The sequence below is a fragment of the Urocampus carinirostris genome, chromosome 19, assembly GCF_059441175.1.
Source record: "Urocampus carinirostris isolate Australia breed hairy pipefish chromosome 19, RoL_Ucar_1.0, whole genome shotgun sequence".
NCBI classification, from domain to species: Eukaryota; Metazoa; Chordata; class Actinopteri; order Syngnathiformes; family Syngnathidae; genus Urocampus; species Urocampus carinirostris.
The window spans coordinates 8,159,059-8,182,263 of record NC_142367.1 but is presented as its reverse complement, the minus strand read 5'-3'; the positions used below and the strand labels follow the sequence as shown (position 1 = coordinate 8,182,263).

The 23,205-nt window shown below is 40.1% G+C and overlaps 2 protein-coding genes across 3 annotated transcripts in view; one reads left to right on the top strand and one right to left on the bottom strand.

Annotated features, from left to right (window-relative positions):
- Window positions 1–390: 390 nt before the first annotated feature.
- Window positions 391–12,516, bottom strand: reep3b (receptor accessory protein 3b). The gene is made up of 8 exons (XM_088323139.1): window positions 12,178–12,516; window positions 5,226–5,298; window positions 5,028–5,104; window positions 4,747–4,867; window positions 4,563–4,676; window positions 1,665–1,830; window positions 1,439–1,575; window positions 391–1,357 (listed from the first exon to the last, which is right to left on the bottom strand). Exons 1-8 carry the CDS (start codon window positions 12,207–12,209, stop codon window positions 1,286–1,288), a joined length of 792 nt encoding a protein of 263 aa, XP_088179265.1. The 5' UTR covers window positions 12,210–12,516; the 3' UTR covers window positions 391–1,285.
- Window positions 12,517–19,060: 6,544 nt separating this feature from the next.
- The window catches only part of jmjd1cb (jumonji domain containing 1Cb), a 57,986-nt gene continuing 53,841 nt past the window's right edge, over window positions 19,061–23,205 (top strand). For both annotated transcript variants that reach the window (XR_015847945.1, XM_088323374.1), the window contains exon 1: window positions 19,061–19,523. Coding sequence is in view for 1 of the 2 variants with exons in the window: in XM_088323374.1 (XP_088179500.1) it covers window positions 19,368–19,523 (156 nt within the window). In the remaining variant the exon portion in view is untranslated. The remainder of the gene's footprint in view (window positions 19,524–23,205) is intronic.

Below are 23,205 nucleotides of genomic sequence, written 5' to 3'. Positions count from 1 at the left end.
CCATGAAAGTAATCTCAGACACTTTTTTTTGCCGATAAAAAAACAGGTGTTTTATTCCAGGACGAAGCAGTAACCACAAAATCCTCAGCAATGCTACTCTTTAGTACAGAGCTTGGCTTTGGTATATAATTAGTCAAGTTACGTGCGTGCGGACAGTGAGTTTTTATGTGTTGTGACAACACAGCTAAGGCCAAAATCTGTCACAGACTGTGTCAATCTGCAACATAAATCACAAACAGACGCTCGTTTTTGCTCAAATATTTGCTGTTTACAAGTAAATGCAGCCTGGGTGCAAACATACAACACAATAGCAATTGTCCTTTTGGAGAAGCCCGGGAATTTATCAAATCAGAATTGATAATTCCGGTGGCGCATTGAAATGCCATTAAGTTTCAGTAAGAAGTTTTATCAAGGATACATTTCTTGAGAACGTGGCCACACTTGCAATGGTACAACGTAATAATTTGAGATGACAAGCCACAAACAGCAGTCAAAAAAAAGCTTTGGAATGAGATGCATATACACACACAGCATTGGATAATATAAAAGCCCATCTAAATCCAAAAGATTAAAAGACAAAAATATAGCAAAAAGCTTCATTTCTTAGTATAAAAATGTACTGGCAAGCCTTAGTTTAAGATCGGAGACATTTTTCTGGAGTTGTTCACAAATCCGCCCCGGTGAGATTATAAATCCGCAAAAGCAGTGTGCCATACATGAGAACATGATCATTAGACAGCCTTATTATTGCACCAGTGGGCCACCACAGCGATATGGGAGGCAGTTTTTTTTTTTAAATGTGCCTGTAGATGCGTTGATCGTTTAGTTCTGTCAGAGGTTTGTGTCAACAATGACACGGTCGTCCACTTAAAAAGCCTTTCATGCGCTTGGAGTTGATTAAATAAAAAAGCTATTCTGGAAATACCACCATCTCAAATCACACCAATGGACCTTAAATATACACACAAATAAACTTTGATTTGAAAAAGTAGACAGCACTTTTCCAATTGCAGGTTTTCTGTTTGAAAAAAAATCTTACTAATTGTTACAAGAAAATAAAGGTTGAAGCTGTCAGACTCCTGACCATGAATATTCTGAGGGAAATGGCGAGAAAAAGAATGGTGGTCATCAATGCATTGGTTAACATTTTTGGGGACGGTTGGGGGATAGTTGGGTTAAATTATATAAAACCTGCAATTACAAGAAGTTGTGGCTACATGGTACAAACCCCATTTAAAGATATTCAACAGACTACTCAGCAGTTTTTTCGGCATGTCTGTTCTGATCATGCTCCGTAGTTGATGGAGCTCAGCCCCGGCCTCTTCTTGCTTTTAATCTTCAGCGATCCATAGCGAGCCTGGCCGGGACACAACAAAGACAAATGGTAGGCGTTGTGAGTGAGGAGAGCCCCGCTGCCACTGTTACCGGGGAGACTCACGTCTTTGCGGGCTCTGGAGCGCGTCAGCTTGACGCTCTGAGATCGCCTAAGACCCTTTTGAGACAACGCCTCGTCCTCGGAAAAGATGGACTCCGCCTCGTCATCCTCGCTCCTGTCGTCTTGGTCATAAAAGTATTCTGAAAAGACACACGCACGGACTTTCTTCATTCAAACTAAATGTTTGGTTTCCCGCAATCAAACAACAAAAAGTCTTGGTTGAAAGTACCGCCGTCATCGGGAACGTCGGCGCTGTGCGCTCGTCGGACGGCCGGATTGCCAGCGTGTGCGCTGTAGCGATAGAGCTGACCATCTCCTCGGTTGTCCTGCTGACTGATCTGCGTCAGGTCGTGCATGCTCAAGCTGCGCAGTTTTTCTGTGATGGCGCCCTGACCCTGTGACACAAAACGACAAGCGGGATCAAAAATATGAAGAAAAAGCCCCAAACCATTGATAAATGGAAGCAATTCTAACATTGTCCCAAGCATGGACACTTTAAAGTCAAAAAGCCTTTGTTGTGGTTGTAGCTTCTAATTACAAACCAAATTAAAGAACGACCTCTCTTGGCCTTCTTTTATGCCACATGTGTCAAACTCCCGGCCCGCCCACCGTGTAATCACATCTGGCCCGCAAGACCATTTTACATTATTGTTATTAATGGCCCGTCAATATGAACAACGCCATCTCATCCCTGGACATCATATTCCGACGTTTTAGTCTCTGTACCTATTCCTTCATATATGACGTATACTATACTATATACCAGGGGTCGAGAACCTAAGGGTCTTTCTATGAGTACCTATGGCTCAGAGACAAATTTAATTGCATGCAAATTTTCTCCATCTCGTTCAAAACTTGAGCCATTGATCCTGTTCAGATACACACAAAGCCAAACCAAAGCTGAGTTTCAGAGCAGTACTTTTCAGAATATATAGGGCACGTTTTCACTACAATTTACAGTCAAGGTGTCACACACAAAAAAACTCGTTTTGGCTGTACAACGCTAAAGAATCCTTTATATAAAAGCTCACTATATAATCTGTGTTCCGTGTTCAGATACTTTTTGATGAATCCACGTAACAAATTGTAAATACGCCAAAACACCGGAAGAGAACTTAGTTATTTGATTGGGTGAGTGGGAGAGATGGGTGGAACTATGCAAAAAGTGCAAGCACTCCCATCTCTCGCCCTACTCAGTCTGCACCAAAGGTAAGCACATCAGGCTCCCTGTTCTTAGAATGTTGTGACGTTTTTACAAAATAATTTGTGTAGCATTTTCATATTTCTACTTTTGACAGGAGATATATTAGGGAGAGCAAAATCTTTTGGGACATTTAAGTTTTTTTTTTTAATAGATACATTGACATAGGAGCAAAGGAATTTGAATGTTATTTTAATGTTAAGTTCTAAGTTGTATAATTTAACAAGATATTTTTATTTACAGCAAAATAATAAATACTGTATAAGTGATTTAAGGTTTAAATTTAATATTCTTGTCTGTTTTCATTCATATTTATGTTCCAAAAACATTCAGTTTAAGTGTGTTCAATAAATGTTTATCCTGGTTGGCCCGCGATCTTAAGTGCGTTTTGAATTTTGGCCCCTTGTTGCAATTGAGTTTGACATCCCTGTTTTATGCCAAGTTCACATAGACCCCTCACTACTTTGAGCTTCGTTTATCGCTTCTTCACTGATTTTGAATTGAATTTTCTTTGTTGTCATTGATATCATTGTAATGTGCATTGTGTTCTGATAGACAGCAGGAACGGATTAGGGAGAGCGCTCCGTATCAGGTGGGTGTGACTGTCTGTGTGTGCTACTGTGAAAGGCTGGTGTATGCTTGTCAGTCAAACGGCGGATAGGTACTGCCTCCCCAAAAAACTGGGAAATAAGGCACCGCTGGCTTTGAGCTTCTCGTAGAATTGAAAATAAATACATCAACTTAATCTAATTCTGAGGAAAGTCAAAAGCGCAAAGAAATGGTGATCACCCTGTTCCCTGGATTATTATCGTGTTAGAGAAATGACTGACGCGGAGTCAGGGAGAAGGCGAGAGCGGTGCTGCTGATCTGGCCTACGATTATGGCTAGGCTATGTAGCAACCCTCAGAAGCTCCCGCGCGGATCCTTTATTTCAGCAAGCCAGATCCATTACCCATGAAACAGGTGACCTGGAGCTAATACTCGAGGGGAAACCGCTACATTTGGGACTTTCGTATTTAAATAATCTAAAACTGCTCAATTGGAGGACACCCGATGCTATCCCGCAGCGACCCAGCCGCTTTCTTACACTGAAAGAAGAAGCCCTTCAATTTTGTTTTAATTCTGTACAACGACAATATAACCATTTATTCAAGTACAATTGTTAGTTGTGTGTGATTATTTGTAGGTTTATAGTTGTTCATTTGTTACAGTTTTATAATCATCTTGCAATAAGTTTGCCCCTTGGGGTCTTTTTTTAAAGTAGGACGCTACTTTGGAGATTTTCACTGTTGTGCAGGGGGTACGGTCCTCATTTAACCACAAAAAGCAAGGGATCTCTCTTCTGTTGGAATACTTTCACCAAAATCATGATCACACGCTCACAAAAAATGATGACTCAATGGACTTCATGGTAGCAAAGACAATTGCGAATACTCCAAAAAATTGACATGAGGACACTAGATCAATGTTGGTGTGAAATGATGGAAACATTTGGGCCATGCAACTTTTTTTACCTCCCAGAAGAGCCTGGTGAAGCACAATAGCCCTGGAGGAAAGAAGGAGGTCAGTAAAGAGAAGAAAGTCCGTTACCAGGCGCTCAAATGCATGCAGTAACTCGCAAAAAATGAGTACACACGTCCCACTTTTGTTAAGATTTTAGCATATATCACTTTGGTTTGACATCGCTGAAAAAATATTGACAAAAGTGTGAGTGTTGTACTCCTTGTATGCAGTAACTTTGGGCATAGCCAGTCTCTGTAAAACGGTTTTAAAATCAAGTTCCATTGCTATAAAATAAGCAGAAGGTAAAGGGCAGCAAAAAGTCAATTCCACCAATGCAAATTCAAAGAGGATTACTTTGAGAAAATATTAAGCATTTTAAGGACAGAAATATCATTAAAATAAATATGACAACTGTGCACTCACCTTGACAGCTGCAGTGACTGCAGCGGTGGCTGCAATGCTGAGGCCCTGCTTGCCAAAGTTAACCATGGTCTCATAACTTCTTTCCTTTGCCTGCACAATATAGTCGTCGATTTCCTGGAAAGGGATTCAATTTCATCACATCTAAGACATTGGGACGATGATCTTCATTCTCAGCTGTTCTCACCCTCTCTCTGGAAGACAGCAGTGGATGGAGACATTTCCTGTAAATGAGACTTGCTCCTCTGGTGTAGGGCGATAGAAGCCAGATCACAAAAGCCACTTTGAGTTCATAGTATAGAGGAAACCTAGAAAATGACGAGTCACAAATAGAAGATGGAGTCAATTCTATCAATCCTCTGAAAAAGTGTTAATTAAGCGTAATGCCATATTATCGTTAATAAGAGAGCCAAGATTGAACTATTCTTTCTACCTAAAGTCAGGGTAAAAACAAACATGACCACTCACCATGCCAGTGTGAGGTCAGTGATGGTTTCCACCACAGTGTAGAGAGCAAAAACAATCCAATACATCATCCAGCGGACCTGCAAGAAAACCGTGCCACAATAACCTAATTTGTAAATTTAAATACTGGACATGAAGGGAGTGCATACTTCCCTTATATGCATTACATCAATGTTGTGAGTGTGAAACAAATAGTCTTACATATTCCTTGACATTTTTAGTCTTGACAGCTTTGTAGGAGTAGTAGGCGGGATAGAGTGTCCCGAAAACCAGCCTGCAAGGAAACATTGGTTTTAATATTAAGGCTGAGGTGCTAACTTGGCTAACCGCATTACTGTACAGACAACCACAATCGAGAACACCTTGACTAGGCTTAAAGCTGGCATCATCAACAGATCCAAGCATTAAGAAAAATTGGAGAACGCTTCCATCAGATGCACATTTTTTTATATTAATATTCTGGTAGCACAAGGTTAGGGTGAGAGAAGAAGAAAAAAAGAGGGGAATGAAAATAATTCAACATTATGTTATATCCATACTGATCTTCTCCTTTTTGTGTGTGAAATTATGTTGAATAACATGGTCTGATGAGAAATGACAATTGATAAAACTTTTATCTGATTTTATATTAAGCTCTATCTTAATATTTCTATCATAAACATAAGTGCTTCCAACAGCAGTTTATTTCTCTAATATCCATTTAAAACTCTTGATATAATAATACTTTTTCTCAAATAGACTAATGTGAAGTGTCAAGACAGTTGAGGGGACATAACTAAGAAAAGCTTTGGCTTATGCCGTTTTGTTTTAATTTGTTTTCATCTCGAGTCAATCGTCCTGTAAACGTGTGAATTTTGAATTATAGATAAACAGAGAGAAACAAATAAAATGTCAATCAAATGAGTTGACTGCTTAGCACAGAGTTCATGATGGCAATCGAGACAGGTGGGGCTCTTTTCACGTGTACATCTGGCTCGGAGATAAAACTCCCTTTTTAACCCATTTAGGCTGGGAGTGCAACATCGTGTTCCTACCACTAGCCACAGGAGTGCTGTAGAGCTTTTCTAACTTTAATGCTGATAAAAAGAAATGTCATCAGGATTTTCTCCATGTCTCTTGGCCAATGTGATGAATCAGAATATGCATGCGAATGTGACAACCACCACCTATAATTTCCTGGATATTTTTTCAACTGTATTGTCAGCGCAAGTTATGAAAAGTGACAAATGATTTTTATTGACTTGAAAGACGTCAAAGATTCACATCTAAAAAGAAGAACAATTGGAAGACGAACAATGAGCGCTTGATTCTCAAAGGTTAAAACTGTGACCCCGTCACACTGCTGAAGGTCAATACTGTACATCCAAATTCTCCTTCGCAGTATTTAGTGACAAGAACTGTTTTGAAACCAACTATTTTTCACAACAAAAATGACGTTCAAAATGAACCTTAACAATTTTAGGTAACTGAAGAGGCGGACAATTTTTACATGGGATATTTGTTGATACAGGACACGGGCTCTGGCATTATTATCATCATTTTATATTAGGGATTGACCCTTATGGTTTTTCAGGGCTGATACCGAAATAAAAAAAGGAAATAAAATAAAAAAGGCTTAGTAACAACTTGTATAAAGGTACACAAATAGCGCCCTGATTTTTTTTTTACAATGAATGAATAAATACAAATGTGAATACAACCTATACAACTTGAGAGGTCACCCAGCATCCACCCCGAAGAAGAAATCCAGCTTCTACTTCCTGGTTTGTGTGTATACACACTGCACTGTATCTCTAGCGCGCTAAGAACTTTGACATTTTTATTGTTTCATATCTCGTGCATCCATTCGATATGGTTGGTGTAAAGTTTAAAGAAGAGGCGAGCAGTTTCTTTTGAGATGAAAGTGGAATAAGAAAGATTGACGCAGTTGAGAAAATGGTTGGATCACTTTTTTTCATCCACTTTTTACCACGGAGGAGAAAGTCGCCAAACTCTTCCAAAAGTAAGTTAAACTTAACTCTATTGATCTTTATAGTCAAGTCATGTTTATTTGTAAGCATTTAATCACAATGAGTCTCAAAGGGCCTCACAGAACACAGAATGTCAACGCCTAATGTGTAGTTTTGTTTTTCAGTACTATGCTTTATCATTCAGCCTGCTTTGTAACGTTATAGATACAATTATTTTATTAAAATTTTATTTTTCGGTTTCAAAACAATACAGGTTACTTATAAAAGCCTTAAGCATACTTATATAAACCTTAAATATACATTCCATCCAAAATATAGCACTGGAGCAACTTATGAAAAAATTCAACTTAGTAACGATCGTTTGGAACCCATCTCGTTCGTAAGTAGGTCAGCGTCTGTATTGCAGTTTTGATGCGATTTTTGATTTGAAAAGAAAAGTACATTTTCTGTGCTTGTTTTTTTTTTGAGTTCTTAATCTTAGTGTCCACAGTGTGTCCCATAGAAATTTGTGAGACCAGAGTGGGTTGACATTCTAGGACGGATGTCTCAAATATGCGGCCTGGGGGACAATTGCGTCCCGCGGGTTGATCTTTTGATGCTTGCACAGGACTATAAAAGTTTAAAGGGACAATTGTATTATTTAGCACAAGAACACCTTGATATCAATGTATCATGGTCAGTAGAGAGCACACAGCAAATACTATCATGAGAGGGCGGGCGATACTGCCTGCGTGTGTGACTGTGATAGACTGGTGAATGCTGTCTATCAAACGGCGGGGCAGGCGCACATTTCAATGTCTCCACACCAAAACAAACTGGGAGGCATAGTGACTGCTAGCTTTAAGCGGCTTGTTTTATTGAAAAGAAATTCACCAATTAAATCGGAGTCTGAGAAAAGTCAGAAGAGTGCAAAGAAATGTTGATCACCACTCCAATTTCCGAGGATTATCATCGAGTTTGTGAAGTGACTGAGGCGGCATCGAGAAAAAAAACAATATTGAGGCTGCAGGTCCAGCGTAATGCTACGGCTAGGCCAACAACTCTCTTAAGCTACCCCCGCCGAGCCTGTATCTTACAATCGCCAGATCTATTACCCAGTGTTCTCGTTTGCCCACGTCCCTGCGTCCTAGACGCATCATTTTTGCTGGGGACGCATCGTGTCAAATCAATAAACACTCGCCCAAATAGACGTTGATCTGACACTATGCGTCCGCCGTTTGACACAAAATTGACATTATTACCCGATTCCTTTTTTTTTTTTAACAAAGATTCATCGCACTCCAAACTTTTCGTCAGGCAGATCCGCCATTGTTGTTTTGGTCTCGCGGTTCGAGATTTCGTCTGCACGCCGATCTCGGCAAACGAGATCTCGTTCCTTCGAGATTACGTCATTGTTGTGGTGCTTGTCGTCGAGGGAAGGTGAAGGTTAAGTATACCTCCGAAAAAACAGTATTAAGTAAAAAATCAACACAAAATTGGTCTTTTCTTCAGTGTCAGTAATAAGTCGAAACATAATGCAGAGAGTGATAACAACGGCAATAATTCCGGCAAGGAAAGCATGAGTGTTGAAGCAAACGATTCGACGAAAGAAAACAAATAAAAGAATACTCCTAGCAAGAAAAGGACTTTTCTGCCAAAATGGACTAAATTATATTACTGGTTACGCTATGAGGCGGATGATAATGGAGGCTACATGTTCTGTGATGCGTGTACCCAGCGTGACAAAAAAACTGGATTGCATAAATCATTTCGCAATACGAACTTTCAGAAGAGCACATCAAAAACTCCCTGCCACTCACACTGGACCCCCACCAGTTTGCCTACAGGGCAAACCGCTCCACTGACGACGCCATAAACACAGCACTTCACACCATGCTGAAACACCTGGACCACCGGGGCAGCTACGTCAGAATGCTCTTTCTGGACTTCAGCTCAGCCTTCAACACCATTATCCCGGAGATCCTGGTGGAGAAACTTGCACACCTAGGACTCTCTCCCTCCATCTGCCCCTGGATAATGGACTTCCTCTCCAACCGCCCACAGTCGGTGAAACTCGGTACCCACGTCTGTCCCACCCTAACACTGAACACTGGCTCCCCCCAAGGTTGTGCACTGAGCCCCCTGCTTTTCACCCTCTACACCTCCGACTGCTCACCGACCCACCCCACAAACACTATAATTAAGTTCGCTGACGATACCACGTTGATCGGCCTCATCTCTGAAGGGGACGAGGTGGCATACAGGGATGAGGTGGAGTCACTTTCAACGTGGTGTTCGGAAAACCACCTCATACTGAACACCACAAAAACAAAAGAACTGATTCTGGATTTCAGAAGGAATGGCAGGAATCCAGCACCACTCACCATAAAAGGAGACTGTGTAGAGAGAGTCCACTCTTTCAAATTTCTGGGTGTGCACATCTCCGACGACCTCTCCTGGTCAGCAAACACCAGAGCGGTGGTAGGGAAGGCCCAGCAGCGACTGCACTTCCTGAGATTGCTCAGGAAAAATAATCTAAAACAGCAGCTGCAGGTGTCCTTTTACAAAGCCACAGTGGAGAGCATTCTAACATACTGCATTACGGTGTGGTATGCTGGGTGCACAGCAGCAGACAGGAAAAAGCTCCAGAGGATCATCAAAAGAGCCCAGAAAATCGTCGGTTGCTCTCTGCCCAGTCTGGAGGACATTGCCTGCTCTCGCTACCTCAGCAGAGCAGGGTTTTATTATTGTACTGTTCTCAGCTCAGGGATGCTGCTGGAAATGTGAATTTCCCTTCGGGGATGAATAAAGTATCTATCTATCTATCTATCTATCTATCTATCTAAAACATTACTGCTCACCTTGCACAATGTCTGACCATTTCTTTTTTCTGCACTATGATGTCTATGTTTGCACCAATGCATATGCTGACTATTTTTTTTTGCACTATGATGAACTACCTCACACGAATGTAAAATGGTACTCACGTACATGCTGACTGCACTATGTTTGTTCACTGCTCAAAACAGACACCGCACAAAAAAACTGAAAACTCATGCCAACACTACCTCATACGAATATAATGGTACTCATGTCTATGTTCTTGCACATGTCGACTGCACTACGTTTACTGCTCACCTTGCACAATGTCTGACCATTTCTTTTTTCTGCACTATGATGTCTATGTTTGCACCAATGCATATGCTGACTATTTTTTTTGCACTATGATGACTTTGCACCAAATGCAATATTGCACAACCCTTACGATAACACTGTATGTAACATCCCACATGCCGACATTTCTTGTGTAAATACCATGTAAATTATAACTATACCCTTATCCCCCTTGTTTTATAACCTTATCTTCTCTGTTCCTCTATCTTCTTGGCTCATACCTCACTGTGAATGTGTAAAACTGGAGTGTCATGCCCAATTTCGTTGTCACAATATGTTAATCCATTTTGTAACAATGACAATAAAGGTATATTCTATTCTATTCTATTCTATTGGATCGGCACCACGACAATGAAAACCACAAATTAGCTATGGAAATTCCGTTGCTGCAATTGGACCTTGAGAAGGCATTACAACTGTGGCGGGACAGCAAGCCACGAAGAATAGATGTGATATTTATAAGTGATAACTGATTTGTATTACAAATTAACTGTGATGATTAAAACTGAATGAAAATATAGATTAATATAATTATTTCAGCAATATTATTTTGTATAATGTACAATATTGTTGTGAACGGAAAACTCTTGAAGTGATAACTGATTTGTACAGTATTATCAATAAATTGTTATGATTAAAACTGAATGAATATATAGATTTTTATTATATATTTGTCACGAATTCCCAATTTCAATATAACACTAAATTTTGGGGACCCATAGATCTCTGTTGGGACCCATAGATTTTTTAACATGCGAGTCCCCGGGACCCATCACTTTTCAGAGGTAAAATAAACACTGATTAACCATGAAACGGATGACCTACAACTTGTGGGAGACAGCTAAATTTGAGACGGTTGTACGGACGCTCCCCTTCTTACGATCATTTGACTTAGGTAAAATGGTAGATACGAACATTTTTTTAGGATGTCGAAAAATATCCGGACGTTGCTGTAAGTTAGATTTTGTATTGTGTGCAACTTTTTCCGAGTACAGGATATTACTGTAGTGCCTTTTTCTGGCGTGTGGCACCGTGAGAGGTCACCCAGCATCCACCCGAAAGTAAAAAAATCCGCTTCCTCTTCCTAGTTCGGGTGTAAACATTCTATACTGTACCTTCAGCGCGCTAATACCTTTGACATTTTTATTAATATCTTGTGCATCCATTCAATATGGTTGGTGTAAAGTGTAAAGAAGAGACAAGCAGTTTCTTTTGAAACAAAATTAGAATAAGAAAGCTTGATGCGGTTGGGAAAATGGTCGAAACGATTTTTTTCAGCCAATTTTTACAACGGAGGAGGACCTCTTGAAGCCCATCTTCCAAAAGTAAGTCAAGATCAACTTTACTTATCTTTATAGAGCATATTATTTTAGTACAAAACAATAGTTTACTTATCCAAGTTACTGGATTGTATAAATTCATCAAATGTCTCACATGGAAATAAAATGCAATGAAATGCTAGCTTTCTTCTGGAGATCAGGTTTGGTGGATTTGATTGATATTGTTTTAAAATATAAGGAGTGTGTCTTTCTGGAAAAGAAAAAAAAAACTATTGAAATTTCTGGTTCATAACTTTTTGAGTCAAACGTTTGTCTTTCCTTGTTCGCCTTGCAACTCTTGCTATGCAGACACCCGATGAATTGGCTGTACAGCCACCAAGACTGCGTCTTTCAGGTTTATTGGCCTCTTTCTTATCTTGAGCAGTGCGATCTTTGGTTATGAGGCACGTCCTATCGCAGCACAACAAGTTCAAACTAATAACGACGTGCATGACAGGTGACTCACTAACTAGACCAGTAAACAACACAGTTTCGACTGATTGGCAAATCACAAAACCGTAATGACGGGATGTGGGGGGTGGGAAACAACTCTTATCAGCCGTTGATCTCAGTGTTGAGAACATTTCTACGTGTCGACATTTTAAGATATAGCAAAAAAAAAAAAAAAGTAAGCTAACAAAGCTAACTCCCGTCAATGACAGAAAACGTCTCGAGGAACGGGAGGTGACAGTAGCTCCCTTTTGTACTTACACGACGCTCCTTGAAATCATCCACGACACCATGGCGCTCTTTGTTTCGTAGCGAAAATTCCAAAAATGACAAAAGAAAGAAGGTCCAAGCAAGACGTGACGTCACAAGCAAATCCGCCGCTGTCGACGTTTGAGTTGCTATTTGGCCGAAATGTATCTCCCGTTGACCGTCTTCTTTTATTCAAGACTTCATAAACGACGACTTTATGACATCAAACTTGGAAAGTGGCCAGCAACATTCCGCCATCCGTCTTTTTTCTCTTCTTTTCTCGCTGCACGTCGTTTGGCGTCTGGTAGGAGAACTGCTTTCAGCGAGCGGCTGACGTCACTACAAAAGAAAGAAAGAAAGAAAAAAAAGAGAGACCGTCTCTTAACTGTTATTGGTCACTCGAGGGCTGTTTACAAAATATATGGGTTTTCATTGGCTGGACTGATCATGTGACAGTGTTCTTTTTTTAAATAAAGGAGGTGTTTTTTTGAAATGCAAACTTTATTTAAATAATTAACAATGTCGACAACATAAACAAGACACGATAAGAGGCTGCAGAGGAAAATAAAACTAAATACTGAAAAAAAGTAACACAAAAAACAAAATATACAGAACAATGTGCGAAAAATAAAGTTAAAATTCACATTTCAAAGTTTTTTAATCACCAATTTTGCTGAAAGATTTGTCTGTTATACGTGAATTTGGGGAAAATTACACAAAATGTCGTACCAATCTTATTTTACATATATTAAAAAATCGTAGGTCAAGAAATGTGTATTTCTTATACACCATGGAATCCCCGCTTAGTTGCTGCCATGTTTGTCCACCATCCCGCCGCCAGGCTGCGCTCTGTGGCACTATGGCCCTGGTCCTTCTAATAATCAAATACACTGTACATTGGGTTTTAATTTTTATCAGATAAAATTATATGATAGGCATTCTTATTAAAACTGATATTTATATGTTGTCAAAAAAGAAGAAAAAATGTGCCGCTGAGTTGATTGACAAAGAACTGCGTCAATTTGAATCGTAACTGCTATGCTTACAGAAAATATTTCCTTAGATTCACCAGAAAAAGACAAATGGTCATAAATGTCTTTATGTTAGATTTTACTATATATTTGTTGGGGGCCATTACACCTCTGTGAAGGCGGGGTATGTCATTTGAGGTGTCCTTAAAAAGTTAAAAGTGGAATACTTTCACTATTAAGTATGTGTTAACATAAGGCAATTGAGTTCAAAAAGCCCTTGTGCTTTATTTTCCACTGTGTTCATCACCTTTATCTTAGTTTAAGCAAACATGTTCCGGGTGGAACTCATCAAGCCCAGGAATGGGGTTTGGGGTGTGTGCTTGAGAATCTCGCCATGGTCATCCCCACCAGTTCTTGTTTTGTTTTTAATTGTCAGTGTAGCATGAAAATGGTAGAGGTAAGAAAAGGGCAGCTTCAAGTAGAGTCCAAATACCAACATAAACCCCAAGAATAGAATAGAATAGAATAGAATAAAATAGAATAAAATAGAATAAAATAGAATAGAATAGAATAGAATAGAATAGAATAGAATAGAATAGAATAGAATAGAATGATGAAAAAAGAAGAAATTATTTGAGTTTATTCGTCCAAGAAATGAACGTACTTGCATGCGCATCATGAACGAGCTAACTGAGGCAGCAATAATGATATGAGCCAGGAGATGGCAACAGAGAGTAAGTTAGTAACAACATTTCAAATTCCCTACAGATCCTTTAAAAGAGTGAGAATACAGAAAATTGCAAAAAGTTTGGACATCATATAATATCTTAATTGAGATGTGTGAGGAATTACTCTTTTTTCTTGCTGTTGCCCATCAATTTTTGTTTTCCAAAAAAGGTGCTGCGCACGGCGGCGCAGTGGTCAGCGCAGGTGCGGCCCAGTTCTAAGGTCTTGGTGTGGGTTCAAATCCAGCTACCGGACTTCCTGTGCGGAGTTTGTATGTTCTCCCCGTGCTTGCGTGGGTTTCCTCCGGGCACTCCGGTTTCCTCCCACATTCCAAAAACACGCATTTTCAGGTTAATTGGCCGGTTCAATTGTCCCTAGGTGTGAATGAGCGAGCGAGTTGTCTGTCCCTGTGTGGCCTGCGATTGGCTGGCAACCAATTCAGGGTGTCCCCTGCCCACTGCCCGATGATTGCTGGGATGGGCTCCAGCACCCCCGCAACCCTACTGAGGATAAGCGGTGCAGCTAATGAGATGAGATGATATATATATATATGTATATATATATACAGGACTGTCTCAGAAAATTAGAATATTGTGATAAAGTTCATTATTTTCTGTAATGCAATTAAAAAAAAAATGTCATACATTCTGGATTCATTACACATCAACTGAACTATTTCAGTTAGCGCGTGTGCGGCACAGTTCTGAGGTCGTGGGAACCTCCTGAGTGGGTTCAAATCCAGCTCCCGGCCTTACTGTGCGGAGTTTGTATGTTCTCCCCGTGCTTGCGTGGGTTTCCTCCGGGCACTCCGGTTTCCTCCCACATTCCAAAAACATGCATTTCAGGTGAATTGGCCGGTCCAAATTGTCCCTAGGTGAGACTGAGCGAGTGAGTTGTCTGTCCCCGTGTGCCCTGCGATTGGCTGGCAACCAGTCCAGGGTGTCCCCTGCCCACTGCCCGATGATTGCTGGGATGGGCTCCAGCATCCCCGCGACCCTACTGAGGATAAGCGGTGCAGCTGATGAGATGAGATGAGATGAGATGAACTATTTCAAGCCTTTTATTATTTGAATATTGCTGATTTTGGCTTACAGCTGAAAAAAACTCAAAAATCCTATCTCAAAATATTAGAATACTTCCTCAGACCAAGTAAAAAAATAGTTTTATAACAGCAAAACTAAATCAAACATTTGAAAATGTCCATTGATGCACTCAGTACTTGGTTGGGAATCCTTTTGCACGGATTACTGCATCAATCCGGCGTGGCATAGAGGCAATCAGCCTGTGGCATTGCTGGGTTCAGGTCAGGGGAATTAGCAGGACAATCAAGGACAGTGATGCCATGGTCAGTGCACCAGTTACTGGTGGTTTTGGCACTGTGGGCAGGTGCCAGATCATGCTGGAAAATGAAATCCTCATTTCCATAGAGCTTTTCAGCAGATGGAAGCATGTAGTGCTCTAAAATCTCTTGGTACACAGTTGCATTTACTCTGGACTTGATGAAACACAGTGGACCAACACCAGCAGCTGACATGGCTCCCCAAACCATTGCTGACTGTGGGAACTTCACACTGGATTTCAAGCAACTTGGATTTTGCTCCTCTCCAGCCTTTCTCCAGACTCTGGCGCCTTGACTTCCAAATGAAATGCAAAACTTGCTTTCGTCTGAAAAGAGTACTTTGGACCACTCTGCAACTGTCCAGTGCTTCTTCTCCATAGCCCAAGTCAGACGCTTCTTCCGTTGTCTTGAGTTCAGAAGTGGCTTGACCATGGGAATACGGCTATTGTAGCCCATTTCCCGGACACGTCTGTGAACTGTTGGTTTTGATACCTGGACTCCAGCTTCAGCCCACTGTCTTTGAAGCTCCCCCAAATTCTGGAAGCGGCTCTTCTTCACAATTTTGTTAAGGCTGCGGTCATCTCTCTTGGTTGTGCAGCGTTTCCGGCCACATTTTTCCCTTCCAACAGACTTTTTGTGGATATGCTTTGAAACTGCACTCTGTGAACAGCCTGCTCTTTGAGAAATTTCTTTTTGTGTCTTACCCTCCTGATGGAGGGTATCAATGATGGTCCTCTGGACAGCAGTCAGATCAGCAGTCTTCCCCATACTTGTGATTTAGTTTACTGAACCAAGCTGAGTGTTTTTAAGGCTCAGGAAACCCTCGCAAGGTGTTTCGAGTTAATTAGATGATTCAGGTGATTAGTTGAATAGCCTACTTGTATACTTTTTCATGATATTCTAATATTTTGAGATAGGATTTTTGAGTTTTCTGAAGCTGTAAGCCAAATTCAGCAATATTAAAATAATAAAAGGCTTGAAATAGTTCAGTTGATGTGTAATGAATCCAGAATGTATGACATTTTTGTTTTTTTAATTGCATTACAGAAAATAAAGAACTTTATCACAATATTCTAATTTTCTGAGACAATATTCTAATTTTCTGAGACAGTCCTGTATATATATATATATATATATATATATATATATATATATATATATATATATATATATATATATATATATATATATATATATATATATATATATATATATATATATATATATATATATATAAATCCCGATTTTCTGTGTGTCTGTGTGTTTGTGTGTGTGTGTGTGTCTTATGGGTGCCGAAACGGCTTAACTGATTTTTGTAAAAGTTATACTTTAGGCTTCTGTGAGTGTTTGTAGCTAGGTTTCATGTCAAGGCAACCCCAGTAAATACCAACAACAAGCAGCTCTGGCGCTTCATGCAACCATGCAGCTCTTTGGCACTCCTTAGAACCAAGGAGATATTTTCACAAACCACGGCCCCGAGCAACCTCGCCCAAGTAGAATGCCTATCATGTTTGTTAATACTAAATAAAGTAATTTATTCAATAACAAGATGTAGTTTCCCGCTTTGAAGTCCCTAAAAAGTATGTCATAGTGGTGGATCATTTTCGGTTGGATTTTGACACACCTGCTGATCTCTCCGAGAACACATGTCATGTGCTTGATTTTATGAAGAATTTGAGTGTTTATTATGTGCACCAGATGAGCTTTGGCAAATGAAGCCCACAATATAAATATGTCTGTGGCTGATGCAGATACATGCAACATGTGCATGCTTTGTGTGCAAGGAGCGTGCGTGATGGATTCATAGCTACTTGTTATTCATGAAGGCAGTTGCTGCAGTCTGCAGCAGCGTAGGGGAGATTCCCAGTGGAGCTTTTCTGGTCACATAGCTTGTCTGCTGGGGATTGCAGTCCTATAGAAAGGTTCTTGGTTCGGCATCCGGGTTGTCATTGATAATATGTGTTTTTTCTGATATGGAACGCTGCAAAATACTCCAATGAGTAACATACAATGATGCAAGTGTGTATTTTGTTGGTCCATTTGTTCACATTCCATTGCCAACGACCTATACATCTCTGTATTGGTATTATGAAACTATTACAACTTAATTAAAACACAACATATGCTCCAAGTAATGCTTAAGATGCCATGCTGGAGCTATACAACTAAAGTAACTAACGCTACTATTTGAATTTTCTGGGTTACTTTTGATTTATCCAACAATTGTCAAGCGACTTATTTTAAAACTGGATTTAGCCTTTACTATCCCACTCCTACAAGCAGTTCAAAAAATGCTTTTTTTTGGGGGAAAAACAATTATAATAAACTGGTGTTGCTGTTTTTTAAAATTCATTCACTTGATCCATTATAGCCTTAATTTATGTTTTCCTAAGAATAATCGTAAAAATGCATTAATTAATTAATTATAACATTTATTCATAAGCTATTACTACTACTGTGTCTCCACAGCTACCAATAAGGATATTAATGTACTGGTAATATTACAAAACTACTACTAATAATGATAATTATTATACTGTCAACTGTTTAATACAGTAATATTCTATTGAGATTTTAGAGCTTATGGAAGAACACAGGATATATTACTAAAAATAAAAATACTGTAGCTAGTACTACAACTACTAATAATAGTACTATTGTATTACTACTAGAAAATAATCTACTGTTTGATATATTATTGTTGTATTAAAATTTTAGACCTTATGGAAGTGTACACTACCATACCTGTCAAGTTATACGTTTTCCCTGTACTTTATACGTTTTTTTGATCATTTCAAATTGTTTTACACGAACCATCTTTGTTTTTGTTCTACACTGTATGTCTTTCTATGAATAAATAGGTACTGCAGTGTGTTTGAAAGGATATCAAAGGGACAGTGTGTAATATTTAGTTCATCCTAGTGGTACAAAAAAATGTATTCAGTAAAAAACATTGATTCAAATACTAGGCAAAAATACCTAAACTTCCATCCATCCATTATCTGCACCTCTTATCCTCAGTAGGGTAACTGGGGTGCTGGAGCCCATCCCAGCCATCTTCGGGCAGTGGGCAGGGGACACCCTGAACTGGTTGCCAGCTATTCGCAGGGCAAACAGAGACAGACAAATCACTCACTCATTCACACCTAAAGACAAATTAGACTGACCATTTAACCCGACATGCATGTTTTTGGGAATTTTGGAGGAAATTGGGGTGCCTGGAAGAAACCCACGGAGGCACAGGGAAAACATGTAAACTCCAGAGGGGGAGGCTGCGGTAGCTGGACTTGAACCCTGAAAAAACATTGTGTTTCTTTTACATAATGGAATCCCGACCCAATGTCGCCGTCATGTTTGTCCGGCAACTTGCTATTACTCTATGCTCTGTGGAACTGGTTTTCATTCTCATTAGACAATACGGTACAATTTTTTGGGGTCAAATATTACACACTTAGGCTTTTATAAGGGGAGCAATTGGCTGAGGTTGACAAGTTTGTACTAATAAAATGTATATTACTACTTTTATTATTATTTCTACTTCTACTATTACTACGACTACTACTTCTACTACTACAACTACAAATAATAATAGTAATGATACTATACACATTTAAAAATAGTTATATTGTATTAATATTATAATGCATTTGGGAGTGCACACTAAGGTCGAGCAATGTTACAGAAAATTAAATCGACAAAAATAAAAGTTTTCCTCCGTAATTTTCGAGAATCGCGTGCAAGTTCCGGAATAAAATAGCACGCTTGGATTCTCGCGGAGGGACACTGTCGCGCTGCGGTCTGTGAATGTTTTCAGGATCCAGCGGAGGTAGACGAGCACGAATTGTAGCCGTGATGCGGTTGACTGTTCCGCCGTTTTTCCTGTCGCTGACGTTGGAGCGGGTGTGATGAAGCTCCTCCATTTAAATCCCATGGCTTCTTTGCCCGTTTAAACAGACATTTCAAAGACTTTTTTTCTGGTGCGGGCGTCCTCGACACTTGAGTTTTCATGTAGGCTAACCCGGGAAGGCGCCGTACTTGGGAACTTGTTGTTTTCCCCCCTCCTTCCGAGGGAGGTTTTTCGTCGTCTGCTCGCCGCCCGCCCGCTCGCTTGCTCGGCTGGCCCGCCAGCCAGCCAGGCGGGGAGGAAGGGTAGCGGGGAAGCCGCTATGGCTTTCGAGGCTCGGCCGGAGCTGGTCGGAAAGCGCTTTCTTTGCGTCGGCGGGGACGAGGCGCCCGAAGTGGGCGACATCGCTCGCTGGCCGTGGCGGTCCGGCGTCATTCGAGCCGTCAACCACCGAGACGCAGAAAATCTGGACCTGACGGTAAGGACGCCGAACCCAGACGGACTCCCGATGTCATCTGCTATTTTATTTTTCACCGTTGACGTGGTTTGCTTGTGTTGAGGGATTTACGACAAAGTTTGCTCACAGTTGTTGGAAAAAAAGGAAATAGAATGCTAAAGCGTAGTAGTGCTGGTCTGCTTTCGTGCGCAATGCCGTACACCTTTGTTTTGTCCTATCCCTGCCTAGGAACTGCAGAATTGTAATTCTGTGTAACTAAGCATGTGTAAGCGTCGGTTCGAGTGCATCTAAATAAACAAAGTTGGCAGGCCAACGAGGACTTATTGTGCTCAGACAGCAGCTGCGATGGCAAATGTGTGCGAAGGAATGTGACTGCCTTGCAGCCTGCAAAGCATTCTGTTTTGCAGTCTTGCTTTCCTTAACTCTTCTCTACAAATCAGCTCAACCAGGTGGGGAGGAAGCTTAGATTTTCCTTTAATCGTGTGGAAAACAACAGTGGACACATTGCTGTTTGTCCATGCATGACATACACCAGGTCTTGCGTTTAAGATCAGGCAGCAATACTTTGGCTGGAAAACGGCAGTGTCTTTTTTTTTACTGCAAGCCCAACAATAGGCAGTTGTCGCATAAAACAACAAAATTAAGCATTGGTGAAACGCCTCCTTCTTTGAAACGAGTCGTAGTATCCGAATACACAGTACTCTACATGTGTTTGCCTCTGAATGAGGTCATTGCAACAACCTGTTATTTTTCTTTTGTTCAGTGGACATTCGGCGCTTTATTCTGTACAGGCATCTAAATGTATTCAATTCTTCCATGTAATGGAATACACTTTTCCTCTTGACACAGATAATTGTCTCGTAACATTTAGTCTATATTTTTTATATTTCAACCCAAGAGGAAGCTTATGAACATGTGAAAAACACCAGTGAATACAAGTTGCTGTTTGCCCATCCTAGAAAAGCAAGATCAGGTAGACAGCAGGAAAAACAGCAAAACATCTTTCTTTCTTTCTGCATGCCCAACAATGGGTAGTTGCCTCATGAAACAACATGTTTCAAGCTGTTGTCTTTTCCAAACATCTTTGAAACAAGTCGTACTGTCATCTAAATTTAAACTATTACATATTTGTTTCCCTTTGAATTAGATCATTGCCCTCTACATGTTTGTTGACATTTTTTTTTTTCAAAGGACATTTGTCTCATTTTCTGCAGCCTTCAAAATGTATTCAAAACTGTTTGAAGTAATGGACACCGTTAATCGTCTAGTAACATTCTGTCTATAGTTTTTTTTATATGTCAACTTAATGGTAATTGTAACTCTGAACTCTATGTTGGATGGGTCACACTCTATTGATTGTCTTTTGGAAATCTCCCAGAGAGATGGTTACAGCAGCATCAAATCATCTTCCAAAGTTACTGCTTATATCATTAAATACGAATCAATCAGTGCCATTCATGCTGTCAATGGAGACGAATTTCTCATAAGTAAAAACTAATACTCTATGTAAACATGAAAATAAAAAACAAAACGTCTTTAAAGAAGCAGCTTCCGTACAAGAAAAATGTTTTTTGTGATTGTGAGCAGAATTGAAATCGAGCTAACTCTCGAGTCTGCACGTCACATGTTAAGACACAATAGAAAGCGGGATTAGGCAAATCTAAGTAGCTTTCTTTTAGCCTAACATGTTTTAGGCAGTTGCTACTGTGCTCATGGTTGCTTGTGTGGCTAGACACCAAATAAGATGAATACGTGAAGGTTTGTCAATAATTAATTACTTTCGATTGATATCTACGATGGCTGGATTGCCATTTGATCCCGATATGACTTCTGTACAGTTTTGTGCCTCTTAGCTCCAAGGTGATGAACAGTAATGAGCAGTCATTGTCCTTCTTTTATGCCAGGGCTGGGTCGAGAACATACTATAAGCTAACTCTGCTGAGGTGTGACTCTATAAATAAAGAACCAAGAACAATACAAGCAGTCACGCTTTGCCAATGCCTTTTCTTGAAAGAGCAATTAAAGGAGTGTTTTGGTCATAGGAATTAAAGTAAAGGTTTTTCCTGCGGTTTTACAAACAACATCATCCATACAGACTACTGTTTTTTGCAATACTCGTCTACTATTCCAAGTAGAGCACCCCGTAATGTTTTTCGGACAATGCCAGATCTAACCCAGCTAAATGCAAGGTGTAGCTTTCTTCCGTCAGTCGGGTAATGCTTGTTCACTATCTCGTAATAACATCGCTTTGTGGTTTTTGTGGCAAAATGAGTCAGTCCAATGCCAATGGCAGCAGGCATAAGGCAAGGGATGGTAGCACAAATGCTAACACAATGGCTGGTATTAACAATTGAATTGCTTTGAGTAGGAAATTTTCCATGTTGACGACATCTCAGTAAGTTCACACATTGTTACCTTTTATTCTTTAAATGGCTCAGTATGTCTTGTTCATTATTTTTCTTTCCTCGTATTTAATACTTAATACGGGAAATTTTTGTCCGACAAATCCAGTGGGTTGCCATATGTTATGGCTTAGTTTCTAAATGTATACCAGAATCCCTAGAGTGACACTCTTATGCAAGACTTGCTAGTGTGTCGATGGTCCTTCCTCAATCATTATAATGTACAGTCTGCTTACTTGTTTGTAACATACAAGCACTTTTGCCTCCCTAATTCCTGAGTAGAACGTGTTCGTGTATGTGATGAGATTTAGTAGAACGCGGTAGCATTCTGGTTAAACTCCACACAATGGAGCACCGTCTCATTAGCAAGGGGCTTAACTAGCTTAGTAAATACAGTGGAGCGGGATTGGAGATTAGATTGGAAGAAGTGTGTCAAGCCAAGCTGTTGGGCCTTTGACCAAAGGCTCTGCTCACATGGGCAAGGTCTGGCGCGAAACAATAAGTATGGATCTAAACATCCCTTGTCACTTTAGAGTTCATCAAAGTGTTAGTTTTAGGTCAAGTCAGCGATTTCAAAAATTAATTTGCGGGTGTGTTTTAACATCTCCCAAGGGATTGAACACTTCAACTGGTCATATACTAGTAGATGATCAGATCCGTGATGTCACATGATCACAAAACACAATCCAATTATCATGGTTAATGTATGTGACAAAGCATAACACAAACCATTAAACGTTTTAAAAATTTTAGGCTGGATTAAAAAAAAAAAGCTTTTTACATTTTTTTTCCAAAAGCCAGTGTGCTAGGTTGTCTGTTTCCCATGTTAAAAGGATGCACTTCAAATTGTCCATTTCTAAATCCACAGTGCATGTATAAAGCAAGACGGTGTTGCACCAGATATTGCACTCAAAGCTGTGTTTTTGAAATCCAAAGAGCAAAATTATCATTTTACATATCCCAGCAGAGGAATCACCTTGAAAGGGGCCTATACAAAAGTTGCATGAGCTCTAAGATAGTTAAAAATGACATTTTCCCCGGTTTGCCGGCTGCCTACCAATTTAATACCAGCAGCCTTGTGCTGCATTGCCTCGCCTCCAAGTAACCAATGATTGAGTCTGCACCAGCAAATAGATAGATAGAAAAAGACTTTATTCATCCCCGTAGGGAAATTCACACTTCCAGCTGTCTCCTTTGTTGTTTATTAACATATTAACAGGATGCCCTCGGGGTGCTTTGTTGTAGTTTAGCCACAGCGGAGTGGATGACGTCACACGCTAGTCCAAAAGTTCGACGTCCCT

Coding starts and splice junctions, on each gene's coding strand:
- reep3b (XM_088323139.1), bottom strand. CDS start 12,209: ATGGTGTCGTGGATGATTTCAAGGAGCGTCGT. Junction 5,299..12,177: donor ATGATTTCAAGGAGCGTCGT/GTAAGTACAAAA, acceptor GTTTCCTTGCAG/GCTGGTTTTCGGGACACTCT. Junction 1,358..1,438: donor GCTCCAGAGCCCGCAAAGAC/GTGAGTCTCCCC, acceptor TGTCCCGGCCAG/GCTCGCTATGGATCGCTGAA.